This window comes from Vulpes vulpes, chromosome 7 (assembly GCF_048418805.1).
Source record: "Vulpes vulpes isolate BD-2025 chromosome 7, VulVul3, whole genome shotgun sequence".
NCBI classification, from domain to species: Eukaryota; Metazoa; Chordata; class Mammalia; order Carnivora; family Canidae; genus Vulpes; species Vulpes vulpes.
The window spans coordinates 97,455,461-97,473,457 of NC_132786.1; the positions used below are offsets into that span (position 1 = coordinate 97,455,461).

Sequence of the window (17,997 nt, forward strand, 5' to 3'; positions counted from 1 at the left end):
CCTAGCATAGATCATATGTTAATAGACACTCATTAATGATTTTGATGAATGACCTGCAAGCAATTCATCTCCAATCTTCACATCTCCTTGAGGTTCTATCACAGAGTCAAATTTAAGAATGATTAGCATGGTATTAGAGCAGTGGTGCTCCAAAACCTCACCATAAGAATTGGTTTCCAGATGAGGCTATTCTTGAAAGACTTAATTTAAGCTTTTCCACTTAGCATTAAATGTGACTTATTTTGTACAATGACAAAGCTGCAGGTGTTAACAAAATCTAAGAGTTTAAAAATGTGCTTGTGGTATATTTAAAGTGACCAAAATAACTTTTTTTAAGATTCAAAAATAAACTGTTGACATAAATCACAGAAATACCACTGTACCACTGCTTAAGAAGTAAGATTTGTCGCATTTTGTCTTTTTCACTCAGAATTAAATGTTTTCCATAATCTAGCCCCAGTTTACCTTCCAGACACCTCCAGTACCCACCCCCTTCCCAGACCCTCTATAATCCAATCTTAAGATAAAATCTTTCCGTGTCTGCCTTTAATTCCACGTTAGCCTCTGATATATTTTAGTGTGGAAACATGTCTTTTCCATTTTTCCTTCCAATTTGAGCTGAAGCTCAGGGCCTGGTAGGTGGTGGATGCTCAGGACACATTTGATTAGTGGTGAATGACCCAAAGACAGACCTTGGCTGGGCTATGGATAAATCAGACCTATCCAGTCCATCCTGAGATGGACTGAGGGCCTCATGGGAAGGCCAACTACTAGAGTTTTTAGAGTTATGCCTGGTCTCTGCAGGCTGGTAATAAAAGCCTATGTTCAGACTTTCCTGGTAGTATGCTTGATGCATAATGAGTGCATCCTGAGTGGTAGGGGAGCCTAGGTTCACAGACTTGGCCCAGACACAGTGGATGTAGGTCAAAAGGAAAAAGCAATTTTGAATGAATCACAAGGCATATCACATTCTTCAGCCTAGATCTTCTCAACTTCTTCCTTCCTCAGGATTTGTGGCAGAGCAAGAATTCTCTTTAATGAAAAGAAACAGAACTGAGAGCCACCAAGTGACTGGTGAGCAATTAGTCCCTTTAATCAGCAAGGCAGAAGGGCAGCACAGTTGGAAAGCTGAATGGGAAGAGGATGCTTAAAAAAAGTATTGGCATCCTTGTCTCCCTGATTCCCCACACTTCCAAACTACTAAGCCTAAAGAAATTTCTAGAATCTTGGCTCTTTCTTAGAGAAACAAGGGAACAGCATTTAAAGTACCTTATAACTCCTTAGAAGAGATTATTTCTCTGTAGGGTCCCTCAGATGGAAGAAACCAAATGTGACATTTCACAATATGGGAAGGGGGAGGCTCCTCGCTAATTGAGAAAACATTTCTATTCACAGTCTTTAGACTGAGATTTAGACTATGCTATTCCCAAATTAACATCTGTTCTTGGTAAAGATAGCATGGCTAAATTCCATTATTTAAAGGATATGGCATGCCTCCATTTTACCATGGTCGGTCTATGGAGAGAGAAATACAATTAGGAACTTTCATAACCTTGTGATTATACCAATTATTCTTTTTACATAGAATAACTTATTCCTCCATTGCTTCCAGAGGAAATCTGAAAAACTGAGCATTAGTCTTAAAATATTGAGTCATCAATAAGAGTTTAAGAGACTGAGAAACCAACAGTTAGTAAACTCACATTCCTCAGCTACCAACTTCCTGCAGAATTAGGCTCAAGATAAATATTATGACCCTTGTAAATCACAAGAAAATACTTTTCTTTGCATATCTAAGTGGCAAAGTGTTAATTTTCAACCCAGTTATGCATACATGATGACTATATGAAATGCTTTCTCTGATTTTAGTCAGATGTTGATCATTCTTTAAAACCTAGTTTAGGGATCCCTGGGTGGTGCAGCAGTTTGGCGCCTGCCTTTTGCCCAGGGCGCATCCTGGAGACCCGGGATCGAATCTCACGTCGGGCTCCCGGTGCATGGAGCCTGCTTCTCCCTCTGCCTGTGTCTCTGCCTCTCTCTCTCTCTCTCTCTCTCTCTCTCTGTGACTATCATAAATAAATAAAAATTAAAAAACAAGATTTTATAAAACCTAATTTAAATCCTACACATTTGCCCTCCTTACACTCCCTCAACCCCTATTTATTAAGTTTCTTAAGTTGCAAGACTGCCCTCTTTTTCAACCTCTGAATTTAAAGCATTGTTATCTCTACTTTGCATTTATCCATTTGACAAAAGCTGAAAGACACATAATATGATTGCTCCATCTTTTGTTAACAACTTAGTCACCTTAGCCACTGATTTGTTCATACTTGATTGAATTAGCCAGACAGCCCCAGAAGCTAGAAATTTGGGAGCTCTAGTCTATGAAGTTTCAAGATCATTTTTTAAAGGAATAAATGAACATTTGGCAGGAAGTGCCTGTCATAAACACCATACTGAGTGCGTTCCAGTGGAAAATTTTCAATGGTGAACATTAGTTACTAGCTTTTTGCATGTAACTCTACACTTTCTATGAATCTTTATGTTTGTCTGTTTCTTATTTTTTAATTAATAAATATTCATTGTTGAAATTTTGAAAAGTATGTAAATGAGTGGGAAAAATTGTCACTCAAGATACTACTCATTTTGGCATATTTTTTGCATTTTTGTAACATATTTGAGCCCTTACATATAGTTTTATAGCCTGCTTTTGCATTTGATATTACATGAAAATTTTCCTTAGTCATTTAAAACACCTAGCAACTGACACCTGGGTGGCTCAGCAGTTGAACATCTGCCTTTGGCTCAGGGCGTGGTCCCCAGTTCCAGTTCCTGGGATGAGTCCTTCATTGGGCTCCCTGCAGGGAGCCTGCCTCTCCCTCTGTGTCTATCACGAATAAAGAAATAAAATCTTTAAAAAAGAAACATCTAGCAAGCTTAATTTTTAAAGCAAAACTGAATATTTCTCTTTCCTATTCTTATTCTATGAGTAATTCATGTTAGTTATAGAAATTTCAAATAATATGTTAGTGTCTAAAACAACAGTAATTCCACCACATAAAAAATGCAGTAAAATTTAGTGTATAACTATCCAAATTTTTGCCTATATGTTTGAACATAAACCCATCTGTATACATATGTAACACTGGGATCACATTTTGTATTTGGTTTGGCAACTTAATTTACCACTTAATACCTTTTGGACATCTTACTATCTATCATCTATATATCTATAGTTTACTCTGTTAAACAGTGTGGTATTATTTTACAAAAATAATTTTAATGACTACAAGACGTTCCATTGAATAGATGTGCTATAACCTTTCCTCACTCCTCTCTCCCACTGATACTTTGTTTCTTAGCTTTTATTTTATTTTTTTTTAAAGATTTTTTTTACATTTATCTAAGAGAGAGAGCACGAATAGGAGGAGAGGCAGAGGGAGAAGGAGAAGCAGGCTCCCCACAAAGCAGGAAGCCAGACAAGGGGCTCCATCCCAGGACCATGAGATCATGACTTGAACCAAAGGCAGACAACTGACTGAGCCACCCAGGAGCCCCTGTTTCTTAGCTTTTAAAACTAAAAACTAAGAATAATTCTGAACTAAAAATAATGTTGTGATGAACATCTTGACCTAATGTGACTCTAAACACGTAAAACTATTTCCTTAGAATAGAGTCTCACTCTTGGAAGTATTGATAAAAGTACATGAAAAGTTTAATATGCTTGATAAATATAAATTTTCTTTGGTTTTAATTTAAAACTTCCTTTGCTATTCCTTATTTCATGTAAAATTCTTATATTTACCTACCCTTTACTTTTTAAATATACTACATTCTAGAAGTCTTTTACATTTAAATTTGCATTGCTTTCATTATTGTTGAAGATATTGGGCATGCTTTTAAAAAATTTAGTTTGAATTCAGGAAAGACAACTAGATAGATGGCTGTTATGAAATTTGCTTGTAGATTGATTTGATGGTGGTTTCTGGCTCTATCTCTTGCCCTTTGTCAGCTCCTTGGGGAAAGTTTATGACACTAACCACAATTTAGTGTACCCAAAAATATGAAATTGGAACTGCTTTCATTCTATAATAATACCTACTGAGAGATGAGGTTTTACTTAGGAAAGCGTTCAAGTCTGAAGTCTCTTGCCATCTCCTAAGAAATGTGTGCATTCCGAGTTAAAATTTCATGAGAACTTTGCTCAAGGAATTACTTTTCACCTCAGTTCAATGTTAATTTACTTTATGTGTAAGCAAACAGAATGTAGCAATACTATTTCTATCCTAAGAACATATGCACGTTGTTCCATTAGTAGTAATATTTTCATCAGAACATTGTTGAACAGTAGCAAGTGATAACATTTGTAGGCAGTAATCAGAGGCTTGACAGCTTTCCTCACCACTAACATTCTTTCTTCTAGGAGGCGAGAGATGTAAATGGAATAGAACACTTAAGAAAAGGATTATTAGCTGATGTTGACTCAGATACCAAGCTGAAGTTGGATCACTGGCTTAAAAAGACAAAGTGATCTTTCAGAGTTGAGTCTTAATGGCTTCGTCTTACAGGCGACAGTCATAACAGGGGGGAATGAAGTAGACTTGTGCAAAATCTCTTCCACACAGAGAATATAAGAGTTATCATGTGTGAGTTTCTTCAACAACTTACTACACACTTGAATTGACCAGCCATCTATGCTATTTCCTTCTTCCCTCATCAGTTGTAGAAGAATAGCTGCCTCTCCTTCGAAAGATGCTGTTTCTACTCCTTTTGTTGTACTTCTACTTATGTCCAGCTCCAAATGCTTCTCTCAACCGGGGTTATAGGAGAGAACTAAGCTCCATAGAATAGGATTTCAGGGGCTGTGCCCCCCACCCGAAATCTCCTAATAATAGCAGAGCGATAGTATCCTCCATTGATACATAAGAGAGAGATCAATTAGTAGCACACAAGGGATGCTTTAGGGCATTAATGTTTAAATATTTACTGTAGTGGACCCCTGGTGGAGGACATCTTCCTCCAAATTTATTTACCCCTCCACAGTCACCCTTTTTATCCTTTTAAGCTAATTCTTTGGGTATTTACCTCCATCTCGCTGAAAAACAGGCTTGTGTTGTCACTGCTTGATTTTTCAGTTTTAAGTATTATATATACTTTTTTCTCACAGTGAAAAATGAAGACTATGGTATAGAGAAAAATAGTTCCCCAAACATATCACACCATAACCCTTGAAACTTACAAATGTTCCTTCATTTGTAACATTGCATAAGTGATTAAGCTAAGGATTTTGAGATGTGGAGATTATTTTGGATTTTCTGGGGTGGGCCCTAAATTCCATTACAGATGTCCTTATAAAATGGAGGATTACACACACAGAAGAGGAGGTTCTGTGACCATAAAGACAGCTTGCAGTGATGTGGCCAGCAAATCAAATACTGCAGGCAGCTGCCAGAAGCTGGAAGAGGCAAGGAACAAATTCTCCTCTAAAATGTACAGAGGGAACCTGGCCCTCTTAATACCTTATTTCAGCCCAGTGAAGCTGACTTCACACTTTTGCCCTCTAGAACTGTTGGCCTCTCCATACTCACATTCTACCCTTCTCTATCCTCTTTTATGCCTTATGAGGCTGCTTATATGTCTATGAGTTCCCTTAACCTCTTGCTTCCAGTTAGGTTCAGCCAATGGGAGTTTCATCAGGAGTAAGAGGAAGGTGAGTTCGGTGTATTTATTTTCCTGACTCCCACCCTGGAGTATCATCCTAATGATGTTGTTCTGCAGTCAAACTTAACAGCTCTTTTCATTATGGTTCTCTGTATAGGACTGTCCTAGATTCCAGTGACCTACCTTGTTTTCTTAGCCCCACTATTACTAGTACTGGGGAATTGTACTATTCTACCCTGATATATCACGCCTTTACTAAACCTTCCTTAAATTATCCTAATTTGAGAGTACAACCTGTATGCTGTTGGGACCATAATTAGGCCATAGCCAGAGATAAATACTTGGAGTATGCCATTGTTTCCTGCTAGACCCCAAATACTGAATGAATAAATGAATGAATGAATGAAACTTCCATTATCATTGTTCCATAATGACTTTGTTGCTCTTCTATTATCTCCTTAAGACTGAAAACCATTAAAGGGCAAGGAGTAATTATAGCCCTTGAGCTTAACATAGTATTTAGCACATAAAGTACTCTTGACAAGTAGTTACTTAATACCAAATGAATTTGATTTAGAACCTGAATCTGGTTTCCCTATTTACTACCATTTGACCTGGCTTAGTACCTTGCGTTCTCCAAGATATACTTTTTAAAAATATTAGTATCTACTTCACATTAAATATATTTATCCCTTACTTGGTTATTATAAATGTCAAATTAAATAACATATATAAACATATTGTAAATTGTAGAGATGCTTTTTAAATGCAAGAATTCACTTCAAGGACATGATATACACATACTACTGATGGTCTAGGGGAAATAGCTGTTGAGCAATGAATGCCTTAAATTTCTTTTGTATGTGGCTTTTTAGCACATTTGAGGTTTTTTTTTTTTTAATTAAAAAGTGATCAGGACCATTTTCTTTGGAAGGCTACTACAGTGACTATAGATTTATTTTAATTTCAGAGAATAAATGTCTAAAGCCGTGACTCTTTTGATGAAGGTTCAGTTTATTTCCTTTACCCCAACACTGTGAGAGTGCAGGACAAATGTGGGCATCTACAGGCAGGAACCTATATAAAACCTATATAGTAATAGATTGTTGAATATCAGTTTTGTTTGGGGGAATCACCAATCATTGTTTGTCCTATCCAAGCAATGAATACAGGCTCAAATATCTTTAATAGAAATCAGAATTCAGTTATATTATTCTGACTTTTTTTTTCTTGATTTACATATCTCAATGTTGATTATTCATCTGCATTTAACAGACTGGGTCCAGCCTGCTTCCATGAGCCTCAGCTACATTGCTGGCTTGGCTTGAAAGGCAGGCATGTGACACAGCATTTATCTTCATTAAGTACATGAAGAAACTAAATGTAAAGATAATGAATGAGTTTCAGTTATAATAACAATAATAGAAATAATAAGTGCTAGCAATTATGGAGTACTTACTTTGTGCCAGGTACTATACTAATCACTTTATAGGCAATAACTCACTTAATCTTTGCAATACCCTATAAAGTATACAAAACTATTATGCCTTCATTTTATACATGAGGAAACTGAGGCACAGAAAGGTTGTGATTTGCTTATTGAGCTAGTAAAGGGAAAAGTCAGAATTTGAACCCAGGCTTTTTCAAATTCTAGAGCTCTCAACCTCCTATGCTATGTTGCCACTAAAAAATGACAAATGGAAGGCTTAAGAGTAACACTTTTGAACTCTAGTCCATTACTCTTCTTGAATAGTAAGCTTTAACCAAATTCATGCCTTGTCCACATTCATACTAACCGGAAATACAAAATATCTAAATTTTATGGTCCTCATGTGTGGGAAAATTTCCAGACCAGTAATAAATACACAAAATAGGGGCACTTTGGTGGCTCAGTTGGTTAAGCACCCGCCTTTGGCTCAGGTCATAATCCCAAGGTCCTGGAATCAAGCCGGGTTAGGCTTCCTGTACAGCACGAAGTCCTTCTCCCTCTGCCCCTTTCCCTTGACTCCTGTGCATGCACGTTCTCTTTCTCTCAAATAAATAAATAATGTCTTGTAAAAAATATACAAAATATCTTTATTTGGAGGATAAATTAAAAAAGAATTATTTCATGGAAAGCTTCAGTTGTCCATCTGAATAATCTGTTGTAACATAGTTGGTTTTGATTACCTCAAATATAATGTTAATGTTTTTATTTCTTCTATATTCCTTTAGTCCTTTCTTCTGTCCATTCATCCTTCTATCTGTTTTCCTTTCTTATCCCACCCCCACCTATATAGTATTTGTGTATATTTCTGTATACTGTACACACCTGTATAACTTCAGGTGTATGTTTTAATATTTAAGTATAGAAAAAACACTAATTTATATTTAATATGAAAAATCCTCAGCTAAAAAACATTCACAAATAATTACAGTTTTTTCCTCTTTTAAGGAAGGTACCATGACTAGGTCTGAGAGAAATGTTGGCCTAGATGTCCTTTGATGATTCATTTTTAGTAAATAGATCAAAATCATTTCTGAATAGCATAACAACAGCTATATGTAAATGAGTGTTTTTAAATACACTTAAAGGTACTTGAAAATAATTACCTTAAATAGTTTAAATAGTTTTCATGAAATTTTGTGGAAAATACACTTATTTAACAAAGACTTTCTTTAGAGGTAGTGCAAACATTAATCTGGCCTCCTGAATAATTACAAATTCAGCTTTAGCGGTGTGTGAATTAAAGAGGTATTATTGCTTTTCTAATGCTATTCATTCCAATTGGAAAAATTAAGAGAAATAAGGATAGTGTTGTCTGATTCTTTTTAAACATATCACAGTGTTTGGTATCAAAAGTGGGCATGAAGTATTGCTGATTGATGGGAATGAAAGGACAGATGTGCTCCAGGTGTGCATTTACCAATGTTAATGGACCCTTTTGGGGGATGAAATCACAGGAAATGGAAGCTACTTTTACAAAAGAAGAGAAAGAGAAACAAAAATTTGGTTCGTAAGTCATTTTTTTTTCTGGTTGTTTTAGAATTTCCATTTTTAGATGAATTTCTCACTTGTGTGAATTTATGAAAGGCAAATTACGACTTCCAGTGTTTTTCTCTCAAGCTACCCACTCGATTTTCCATTCTACCTTCCCCAAATGATTCCATTCTGTTAGAAATTTTATATGTAACTCTGTTTACACAAGAAGTGAACTGCAAGAAATGGATTGGGATTTGGGGTTTGGACCACACCTGTCTTTTATATCTCCTCCTGCATATCTACTCATAGTAAGACGGTGTTCAGTAGGTAACCTGCCTTAACCTGAGCAAACCCAGGTGACTTGGAGTAAAACACACTAGTGGGTGAAATAGCCAAATGAAACTCTACTATTTGCACAGGATCAATTGGAAGGTGTGTGGTATTGAGACTTGATAAAATCCTCAAAATAAAGGTCAAGATGAAGACCTTGACATTCTCAAATACTCATAGCACAAAATTCACTTATTAAATTCATTCAATCAATTTTCATCACATGCCTGCTATGTACCACATACTGTTCCAGGCAGTTAAGGATACAACACCTCTTTAGATAAAAATCTCTAACCTCTGGAGTTTGCCTTATGTAGAAGTGGGGGAAGATATATAATACTCAACTAAATAAGTAAAAAATACAGTACATCAATTGGAGATAGGTACCATAGAAATAAAGAGGAACAGGAAGTAAGGAATGACAGAATGTGAGCGGGGTGGGCTGTCTATTTTAAGGAGGTGATTTGTGAGTACATACTGAAGTATTAAGGGTGGGGTTGTGCATGTATTAGGAGAAGAGCATTGCTGCAGAGGAAACAGCAAGTGCAGAGAGTCTGGAGAGTGGTGTGCCTGGCATGTTTAAGGGACAGTAAGGAGACTGATGGAAAATGAGAGGCAGAGGGTGTCTGGGTGACTCAGTCAGCTAAGTGTCTGCCTCCGACTCAGGTCATGATCCCGTGGTCCTGGAATTGAGCCCCGATTTGTGCTCTCTGCTTAGGCAGGAGTCTGCGTCTCCCTCTGCTACTACCCTTTGCTTGTGCTGCTCTCTCTCTCAAATTAATAAAATAAAATAAAGTAAAATAAAATAAAATAAAGTAAAATAGAAAACGAGAGGCAGAACTATAGAATATATGTAGGCCATTGCTAAGACTTTGGCTTTTATTGTGTTGGTTTCTGTCCTGATAATAAGCTGGACAGGGACAAGAGAGGAAGCAGGAAGACTACTGAACTGTTCTAAGCGAGAGGAAATGATGGCTTTGGTGGAGTTGTGGAGGTGGAGGGACACAGTCAGATTCTAGATGTATTTTGAAGGTAAAGCTACCAGGGTTTGCAATGGATTGCATGTAGTTTCTGAGAGAAAGAGAGCAATTGAACATGAATCCAAATTTTGGGCCTGAGTAGTTGGAAGTTTGGAGTTGTTATTAACTGAGGTGGGAAAAACTGTAAGTGGTGTTGGATTGCAGAGGGAATATCAGACGCCTGGTTAGGGATATCTAAGTGAATGTGTTGCATAGCAGCCACAAAGCCTGGAATGGAGAGATCTGGCTGGGGGATACATCTGGAAGCCATCCATACATGGGTGGTATTTAAAGAGATAAGCATCAATTTGCTCGTGAGATCAAATTTCCAATTCCAATGTTGTCTTTTTAGACAGTGATGGTACAAACAGGTTGATTTTAGATACTTTGACATGCTTGAAACTTGTCTGATGATCATATTGAACACATATCTTTTCTCTAATTTTGCTTTCACCTTAACCATTGTTTTCACTGTGAATGCACCTGTTGGCAGATGGGGCTGGCCTCTAGCGAGCAGTCTAGGCCTTCCAAACTCAAGGCCCCTCAGAGACAGTACTCAGACTTTGTTGTAGTTCAAAACAAAACAAAGTAAAACACAGTAGAAAACACATGAAAAATTTATTGTGGATTTTGTGGTTTGATAGAGAGGAAAGTTGACATGACATACCACATATATAAAATGTAACAGAAACTTCCCCCTTCTTTGTTCCTTTCCCTCAAAGCTTTTCCGAGGCTATCAGCTGTCACACCTTCACTCTCTTCCTTCACCACCTCCACTACCTCGCAGAACCCTGCTTACCACCCAGACGATTCCCTTCTGGTTTTTGGCTTGCTCACTCTCCACTCTCTGTAAAACAAAACTTCTCCCCACATGTAGCCAAATCTATTCACGAAGCAGTTTAGCCACCTTCTACTGTAACTCATGTTCTAATTTTAACATTTTTCAGTCTTCTCTACTATCACGGATATTATACTGTGCTGTCCAAATCCCCTGTTCAGAAATAAGGGACTCCCTCCCTCAGCTGATGGGAAGAGGTATCCTCTGTTGTGGAGAGCTTCCTTGCCCAAATTCATGCCTTTGAACTAAGGATAAAAATGGCCCAGCCTCCTCACCCTGATGCAGGACAACTGGAAAGGGCCATCCCAGCTTCAGAGCTCCTCGCAGGTTCAGTCGAGGCTGTGAGGGGTTATGCTACAGCCCAGCTTCTCCCTCTGCCCAGTCCTGCTGCTTTCCCTTCCCACTAGGGAGAAGAGAGTTCTGCTTCCTAAACACTCTGTACACGGTCTTCTTTCTCAGAGTTCACTTTCTGGGGAAACCAGCTGTAATACCCCCTCAGTGTCATCTTCTTCCAGAACATTTGAGATTGAGAGAGTTTTTCTCACACTTGTTCTGAGCTGCCTGCCCTGAGCTGCTTCTCCTCATCATGCGCTCGGAGCTCACTCTTTTCCTGGAACTGCCATATTGCTCTGTTCTGGTAGGCGCCCTTCTAAAGGACTCTATAGGTGGCAAGCCCCATTTCTTTCACTGCTCTATGTTTTTATTTCCTAAAAATCACCCACGCCAGGCTATAGAATATATCAGAATTATTAAAGCATTCCGGGCAACTGAAAACATCACAACTAAATATGACTGACAGTGCAAAGAGAGTAGCACAAAATGCTAAACCCATTATTTGGGATCCCTCATGGACACACCCCAGGTTTTTATTATACTATTTATTTTGAAATCCTTATCTCACTCACCATCTGCCTACACCCCCCTACTCTTCCACACACCTCCTCCCCTGCAAACAATGCAATAAGCACATTCTTTTTCAAACATCCACACTATACTCTCCCTTCTTTTTTTTAGAGAAATCCTACCCTCAACCTATAAAAGTTCTAGGATCATTTTCCTAAGTCCATTCCAGGGGGTATTAATCCTATTTCTAAAGTCTGGGCATCAACTGCATAGGGGGCACTGGCACTTCAAGTGTCTCCTATAGGGTCTAGTTATCAATGTAATGTGACAAACCTGTCTCCTCAGTTTCCCTAGGCATTCAGTGGTTCACAATTAAATTGTCTCCTAAGGGCAAACTCTTTCTGAACATTTTTCAGAGCCAGTATTATCTAACTGTGAACCTCCCATATTGTATCTACTGGCCGATTCCCTGTTTAGGGGGTTGTGTTATTTCCAATTCTTCAGTTATGAGTTGAGTTATTTTTCATTTAAGCTTTCTCTTAGCTTCTAAATCAGTTATAATTCATCTATCTTATTCTGCAACCTCTTACATTGTGATGTTGGTGTCTTCTTTCTCACGCTTTCTGTTTTCATGGATTTGTTATTTAAAAAAATCATTATTGTCGGTTTAATGGGATTATGGTAGAACTCAAGACAAATACATGTTCAGTCCACTGTTTAACTGAAGTTCCAAATACAGTGCTCTCAGTTAAACTTTTTCTTCATAGTTTAAAGAAAATGGTAGAAAAGTCATTATTATGAAATATGGGAATTAGTCACCAAAAGAATTTGTTGTAGCATAAATATTTTGGCTGCCATTAAGGTTAAACCATATTGAAATAGGAGGAAAGAGGATTTCCTAATAATTCCAAATGGAATATATTAAAATAGCTTTTCAATATAAGGATTTGTGAATATATCCTATTAGTTCTTCTGAAATTCTCCAGTCCTTTCTGGGGAAGTCTTCATCCTTTTAAAACTTCTAAGTGAGAAAAGCAAGCAGGAGAGAATATTTTCACCAGTAAGCTTTTTCTTAACATTAATTTATGTCTTTTGTGCCCTATTTTTTAGTTCAGTCTTTGTCAGTCTATAAAGTAACATATTTTAAAAATTGTGGCTGTATTTCATATTTAAAGAAGAAAAATATGCCTTTCTTCCTAGTAAGCCAAAGAATTAGGAAAAATAGCACTCTGTTCTCAAGTGTTAAATGGACAAGTGTGAGAAATGCACAAGGCAGTAGGGAAAAATGATACACATTTAAGAAATATTGTAGTCCTGGGGCACCTGGGTGGTTCAGTGGTTGAGCATCTGCCTTTGGCTCAGGGCATGATCCCAAGGTTCTGGGATCAAGTCCCGCATCGGGCTCCCTGCATGGAGCCTGCTTCTCCCTCTGCCTGTGTCTCTGCCTCTCTCTCTCTCTCTCTCTCTTTCTCTGTCTCTCATGAATAAATAAATACAATCTTTAAAAAAAAAAAAAAGAAATGTTGTAGTCCTTATCTGCAGGGGATACATTCCAAGATTCTCAGAGGATGACTGAAACAATAGATATTACTAAACTCTGAACTCTATAGATACTAATTTTTTCCCTGTACATACATATGTATGATAAAGTTTAATTTATAAGTTAGGCAGAATAAGAAATGAACAATAATAACTGATAATAAAGTCGAACACTTCTAACAATACACTGTAATCAAACTAGGGTAATGTGATCTCTGTCTCATATCTTACTGTACTGTACTCATCCTCCCTCTTGTGAGAATGTGAGATAAAATGCCTACGTGATGAGATGAAGAGAGGTGACTGATGTAGCATAATGACAGCGATGATGCGTCAGAAGGAAGGTCATCTGCTTCTGAACCCGAGGCTGACTGCTAGTAACAGAAACCATGGAAGGCCCAACCACAGAGAAGGGGAGGACTACTGTACATTTCAAATATAAAATCCTTTTTTAAAGCACTGAAATATGCAACTGCTGTGAGTAATACCATGTAAAATATAGTTGCTGAGTTCTATTTTTCTAGGGTTTTCAACTGATACTAGAAAATTTTTGTTCAAGTAAAGAAGATCAAAGTCTCTTTTTGAAGAGCAAAAAGATGTCATTGATGGGATGACAGATTTACAGTACTCTGGATTCATTAGAGAAAGTCCATTTCTTTAAGGTATAAAGATTAAAGCATCCAGAAGAGATATAATGCCGACATTATCTTTAAAAAATACAAATAAACACCAAACCTGGAAGAATAATGAGGGAAAATGCAGTTCTAAAGCAACAGGAAGAGTTTAACCTTTTCTTTACTGGATGGGGGGACTAACCCACTTTCATTGAGTCAGTCACATTCATTGTTTTGCTGATTATTTTCCAATCTTTAAAGATGATTTCTATAGATTTCTTCGACTTTTTTTCCTGAAAACTTCCTTGTTCCCCTTGATCGGTGGCTTTCATATGTACTATCACACTAATGAAATAACCAAATGTAGGTGACCACAGTTTTCCATTCTCTTTATATACAGTGGTAAGTCTCAAATCTGAAGCTTCTTGTTCTTCTAGTTCTCCTAACACCAAGTGAAGGTATTAGACTATCTGTTCTGGAAGTAATGAACACCTTCTGTTGAAGATTGATAGGAATGTTACTTTCTTTAATTGTGGCCCCTAAAAAGACACCAGAGTGCTTTTCTGAGACAACTACTTCTAAACCAGATTTCTTTTGGGTCCATAATTCACATACTTTGTATGATCCACTTCAAAGCAACTTGCTACATTTCATGTCAATACTACTATTATTGTGTTAGATATATCCATTGAAGACACACGTGTATCTTAAGTTAAAACACACACATACACACACACATTGAGAAAAGTGATCCTTCCCTGGCTGGTGAAGCTAAAGCTTGGAGGAATATACACATGTATACCTCGAATGACATTATGAAAATCCCAGATTAAAAAAAAAAACAACAACTATTTATTTATTTATTTATTTATTTATTTATTTATTTATTTATAAATATTTTATTTATTTATCCATGAGAGACACACACACACACAGAGGCAGAGGCACAGGCAGAGGGAGAAGCAGGCTCCATGCAGGGAGGCCGACATGGGACTCAATCTGCTGTCTCCAGGATCACACCCTGGGCTGAAGGCAGTGCTAAACCACTGAGCCACCCGGGCTGCCCACCAGATCTTTTTTTTATTAAAAAGATCTATTTATTTATTTGAAAGATAGAGGATAGGGAAAGGGCACACAGAAAGAGAAAGAGAGAGAGAGAGAATCTTAAGCAGACTGTGTGGAGCCCAACATGGAGCTTGATCTCGCGATCCTGAGATCATGGCCTGACCAGAAATCAAGAGTCGTATGCTTAACTGACTGAGCCACTCAGGGACCCCAGTAAATCACAGATTCATGGAAAACATTGGAATTCTAGACTTTGGTGAGCTCTCTGATGTGCCTTAAAGCAGTTATTCAATCTTAGTCTTGTGATGGATGGAATTATATGGTAGCTGCAGTCAGAACATTTTGTGGTTGACTGATTCAAAACCTTATTCTTAGGAGAGGGGGATTTTAGCCAATATTACAGACTAAGCAGAACGAAACATGGCACAAGCAAAGGGGTAAAGAGGGTTTGCGTCACTCCATATAGAGGTGTGGACAGTTTAGAGGAGTCAACAAGTAACAGAGCAGTGGCTAGAGAAGTACCTACAACACAGCAATAGTAGCAAGTTCGTGATGTCTCTCAGCCTGAGATGTTGAGAGGTGAGAGCATTTGAGCAGAACCCTGTGAGAGTTGCATTTGTGAGAGCTCCAGGCTGAGGAAGAATGTAGTCATTGCCAAACTAGGGCCCAGCAGGCAAAGCTGGAGTGACGGGATGAAATATCCAGTGTAACTTCTTTCTCCAAGCCTCCCACTGGCAAAACCCAACCAGGAGCCCAAAGGCAAGGAAGCCCAGGTGGTACAGTCTGCAGAGGCCAGTGTTCTGGGCAGACAGCCAGATGGAGAAGAGAGGTGTTCTGAAGGGAATGGATGAAATGTTCCCTGTAAAATGAAAATGTGAGCCGATTACTTTGAATCCGATATTACATTGAAATTAAACTGAAACTGTGACTGTAAAACTCAGCTACTGATTACCGATTACACAAAGGCACACATGATAAAGAGGAGAGCATAAACGAAGAGTTAAGATTGAAACTCCAAATGAATTGACAAATTTAATAATGTGCTCAGTCAATATTGTATTTATCTATTTATCCATCCAGTTATCTCTTTGTCTATTTGAAGTAAGTGGTTTACCATAAAATGTGACTTATATTTGAAGCCTAATTTCATTTTTAATTAAAAAAAAAAAGCTTTCCCTCAGGGACCGAGAATTAGAAGTCTAGATTAATAGGTATGAAAGAAATATATAACATTTTATGTGATAAGTTTTTGTGATGATTAAGCTCAAAGTGCATATGCAAACACAAGTGGGTAATTTTATGTTCAAGAGCTAGGGAAAGATAAGGGGAAGAAACTGGGCCTGTTGGAGCAAATGAGAGAGGATTGGCTTGAGTTAGATTAGTTACTAGGGAAAGAGTGCCTCCAGGAAACTGGAAAGGTAGGTAACAAATAGCATTACTTACTCATTTGTTCACACTTGGTCCCTAGAAACAAGTCTATAGTAACAGCGATGAGATCTTCCTTTCCTCACAGTGAGCAAATTAATGAAAATTTATTTGTACTAGAATATAATCAACATCAGATTCTTATTTTGATGGATGTGGGACATAGCAAAAGAACTGATAGGGTGAAAAAAAGGGTGAAAGTTAAGTTGTAGGTTTGGAAAATACACTTACTGATTGATCCTACATACATTTCATGGAATTGTGCAAATTTGGGCTTTAATTCTGTACACTCCTGTCTATTCCTTTTAGCTCATTCTGGAGTGATACACATGGGACAAAGAAAGTTTTAACAGTTTTTTGTATATTATATGTAGAGGCTCATTACCAGAGATATAATTTACAAATATTTTCTCCCATTCTGTGTGTTGACCTTTCATTTTCTTCTTCTTCTTCTTCTTTTTTTTTAAGATTTTATTTATTTATTCATAACAGACACGGGCCGAGAGAGAGCAGGCTCCCTATGGGGAGTCCAATGTGGTACTCGATCCCAGGACCCCAGGATCACACCCTGAGCCAAAGGCAGATGCTCAACCACTGAGCCACCCAGGTGACCTGACCAATTTAGTTTAAAAAAGCAGATATATTCCTCATGCCATCAGAATTCATTCATTGTCATGCTGTTATTTGTTCACTATCTTTATATCTGAGGTCTTTGTTTATGTTTCCTTTTACTGAGTAAAATATATGTTCTATGGCCTCATAGCAAAGTTGATCATTTGGTCAGTAAAAGATTTGACCTCTGAGCACTACCACCCTTAAGACAAGTCTGTGTTATCCTCTGCTCTGTTCCACCATTGTCATATATCTCCATACTTTTAGGTTATTACCATTAACATGGTAATTTATGAAAACTTAGTTATAAAATCTTTGTGTTTTCTAAGAATTTTTGGCCAATGACAGATTACTTAGAAACTGTTTATTCCTATTCTTTGGCTTAGAAGAAATAATGCTTATATATTTCAAACATAAACCCACATTACCACAAATTATTAAAAGAAAAAAAGACAATGGCAATAATGAGAGTTAATTTACTTAATGCTTTCTGTGTTCCTGAATTGCATGAAAATAAAAATTATGAATTTGGAACTCACTGAAGAGCTCATTATGCAATAAAATGCACAGAATAAGATTTTCAAACACTTCATAAATTTTAAGAAAAATTCCTCTACATGTTCCAATTATATTTAATCATACATTATTACAGCTTTCAATGATCAAAACTATTGTAAAACAATTTTTGTTAATAATTACTTGCCACACTAATCATTTTCTAAATTTGAATTTTCTTAAGGCTATTTTATGGATATATCCTGTCCTCTTAGGCAGCCATAAGGAACCACAGAAAAGAAGGTATTCCTTTTCAGGCAATTATAATTATCTTTAGAGAAGGAAGGTACATTCTAATATTCTTAATGCAATAATAATAATAATAATAACAGCAAAATTATCAGCAAGAGATTTAGAATGAGAAACCAGAAGAGGAGGGTTATAATGGCAAACTGACTTTAAATACTAAACAAGTAATACCAAAATGTATTGGGAATTTTTTACTGAGTCTGTTACCATGTACGGAATTTTGATTCAGAGGAAGAGAGTAAGTTAGAGGAGGATGATAGGCACGCTTTTCTTTTCTTTTTTCTT

General features: G+C 37.2%; 1 protein-coding gene across 1 annotated transcript in view; it reads right to left on the minus strand.

The window, feature by feature from the left end:
• PRPS1L1 (phosphoribosyl pyrophosphate synthetase 1 like 1) overlaps nt 1-14,138 on the minus strand; it is a 34,682-nt gene extending 20,544 nt beyond the window's left edge. The window contains 1 exon segment of the mRNA XM_072762722.1: nt 14,009-14,138. Coding sequence (XP_072618823.1) covers nt 14,009-14,138 — 130 coding nt within the window.
• Between the last annotated feature and the right edge of the window lie 3,859 nt (nt 14,139-17,997).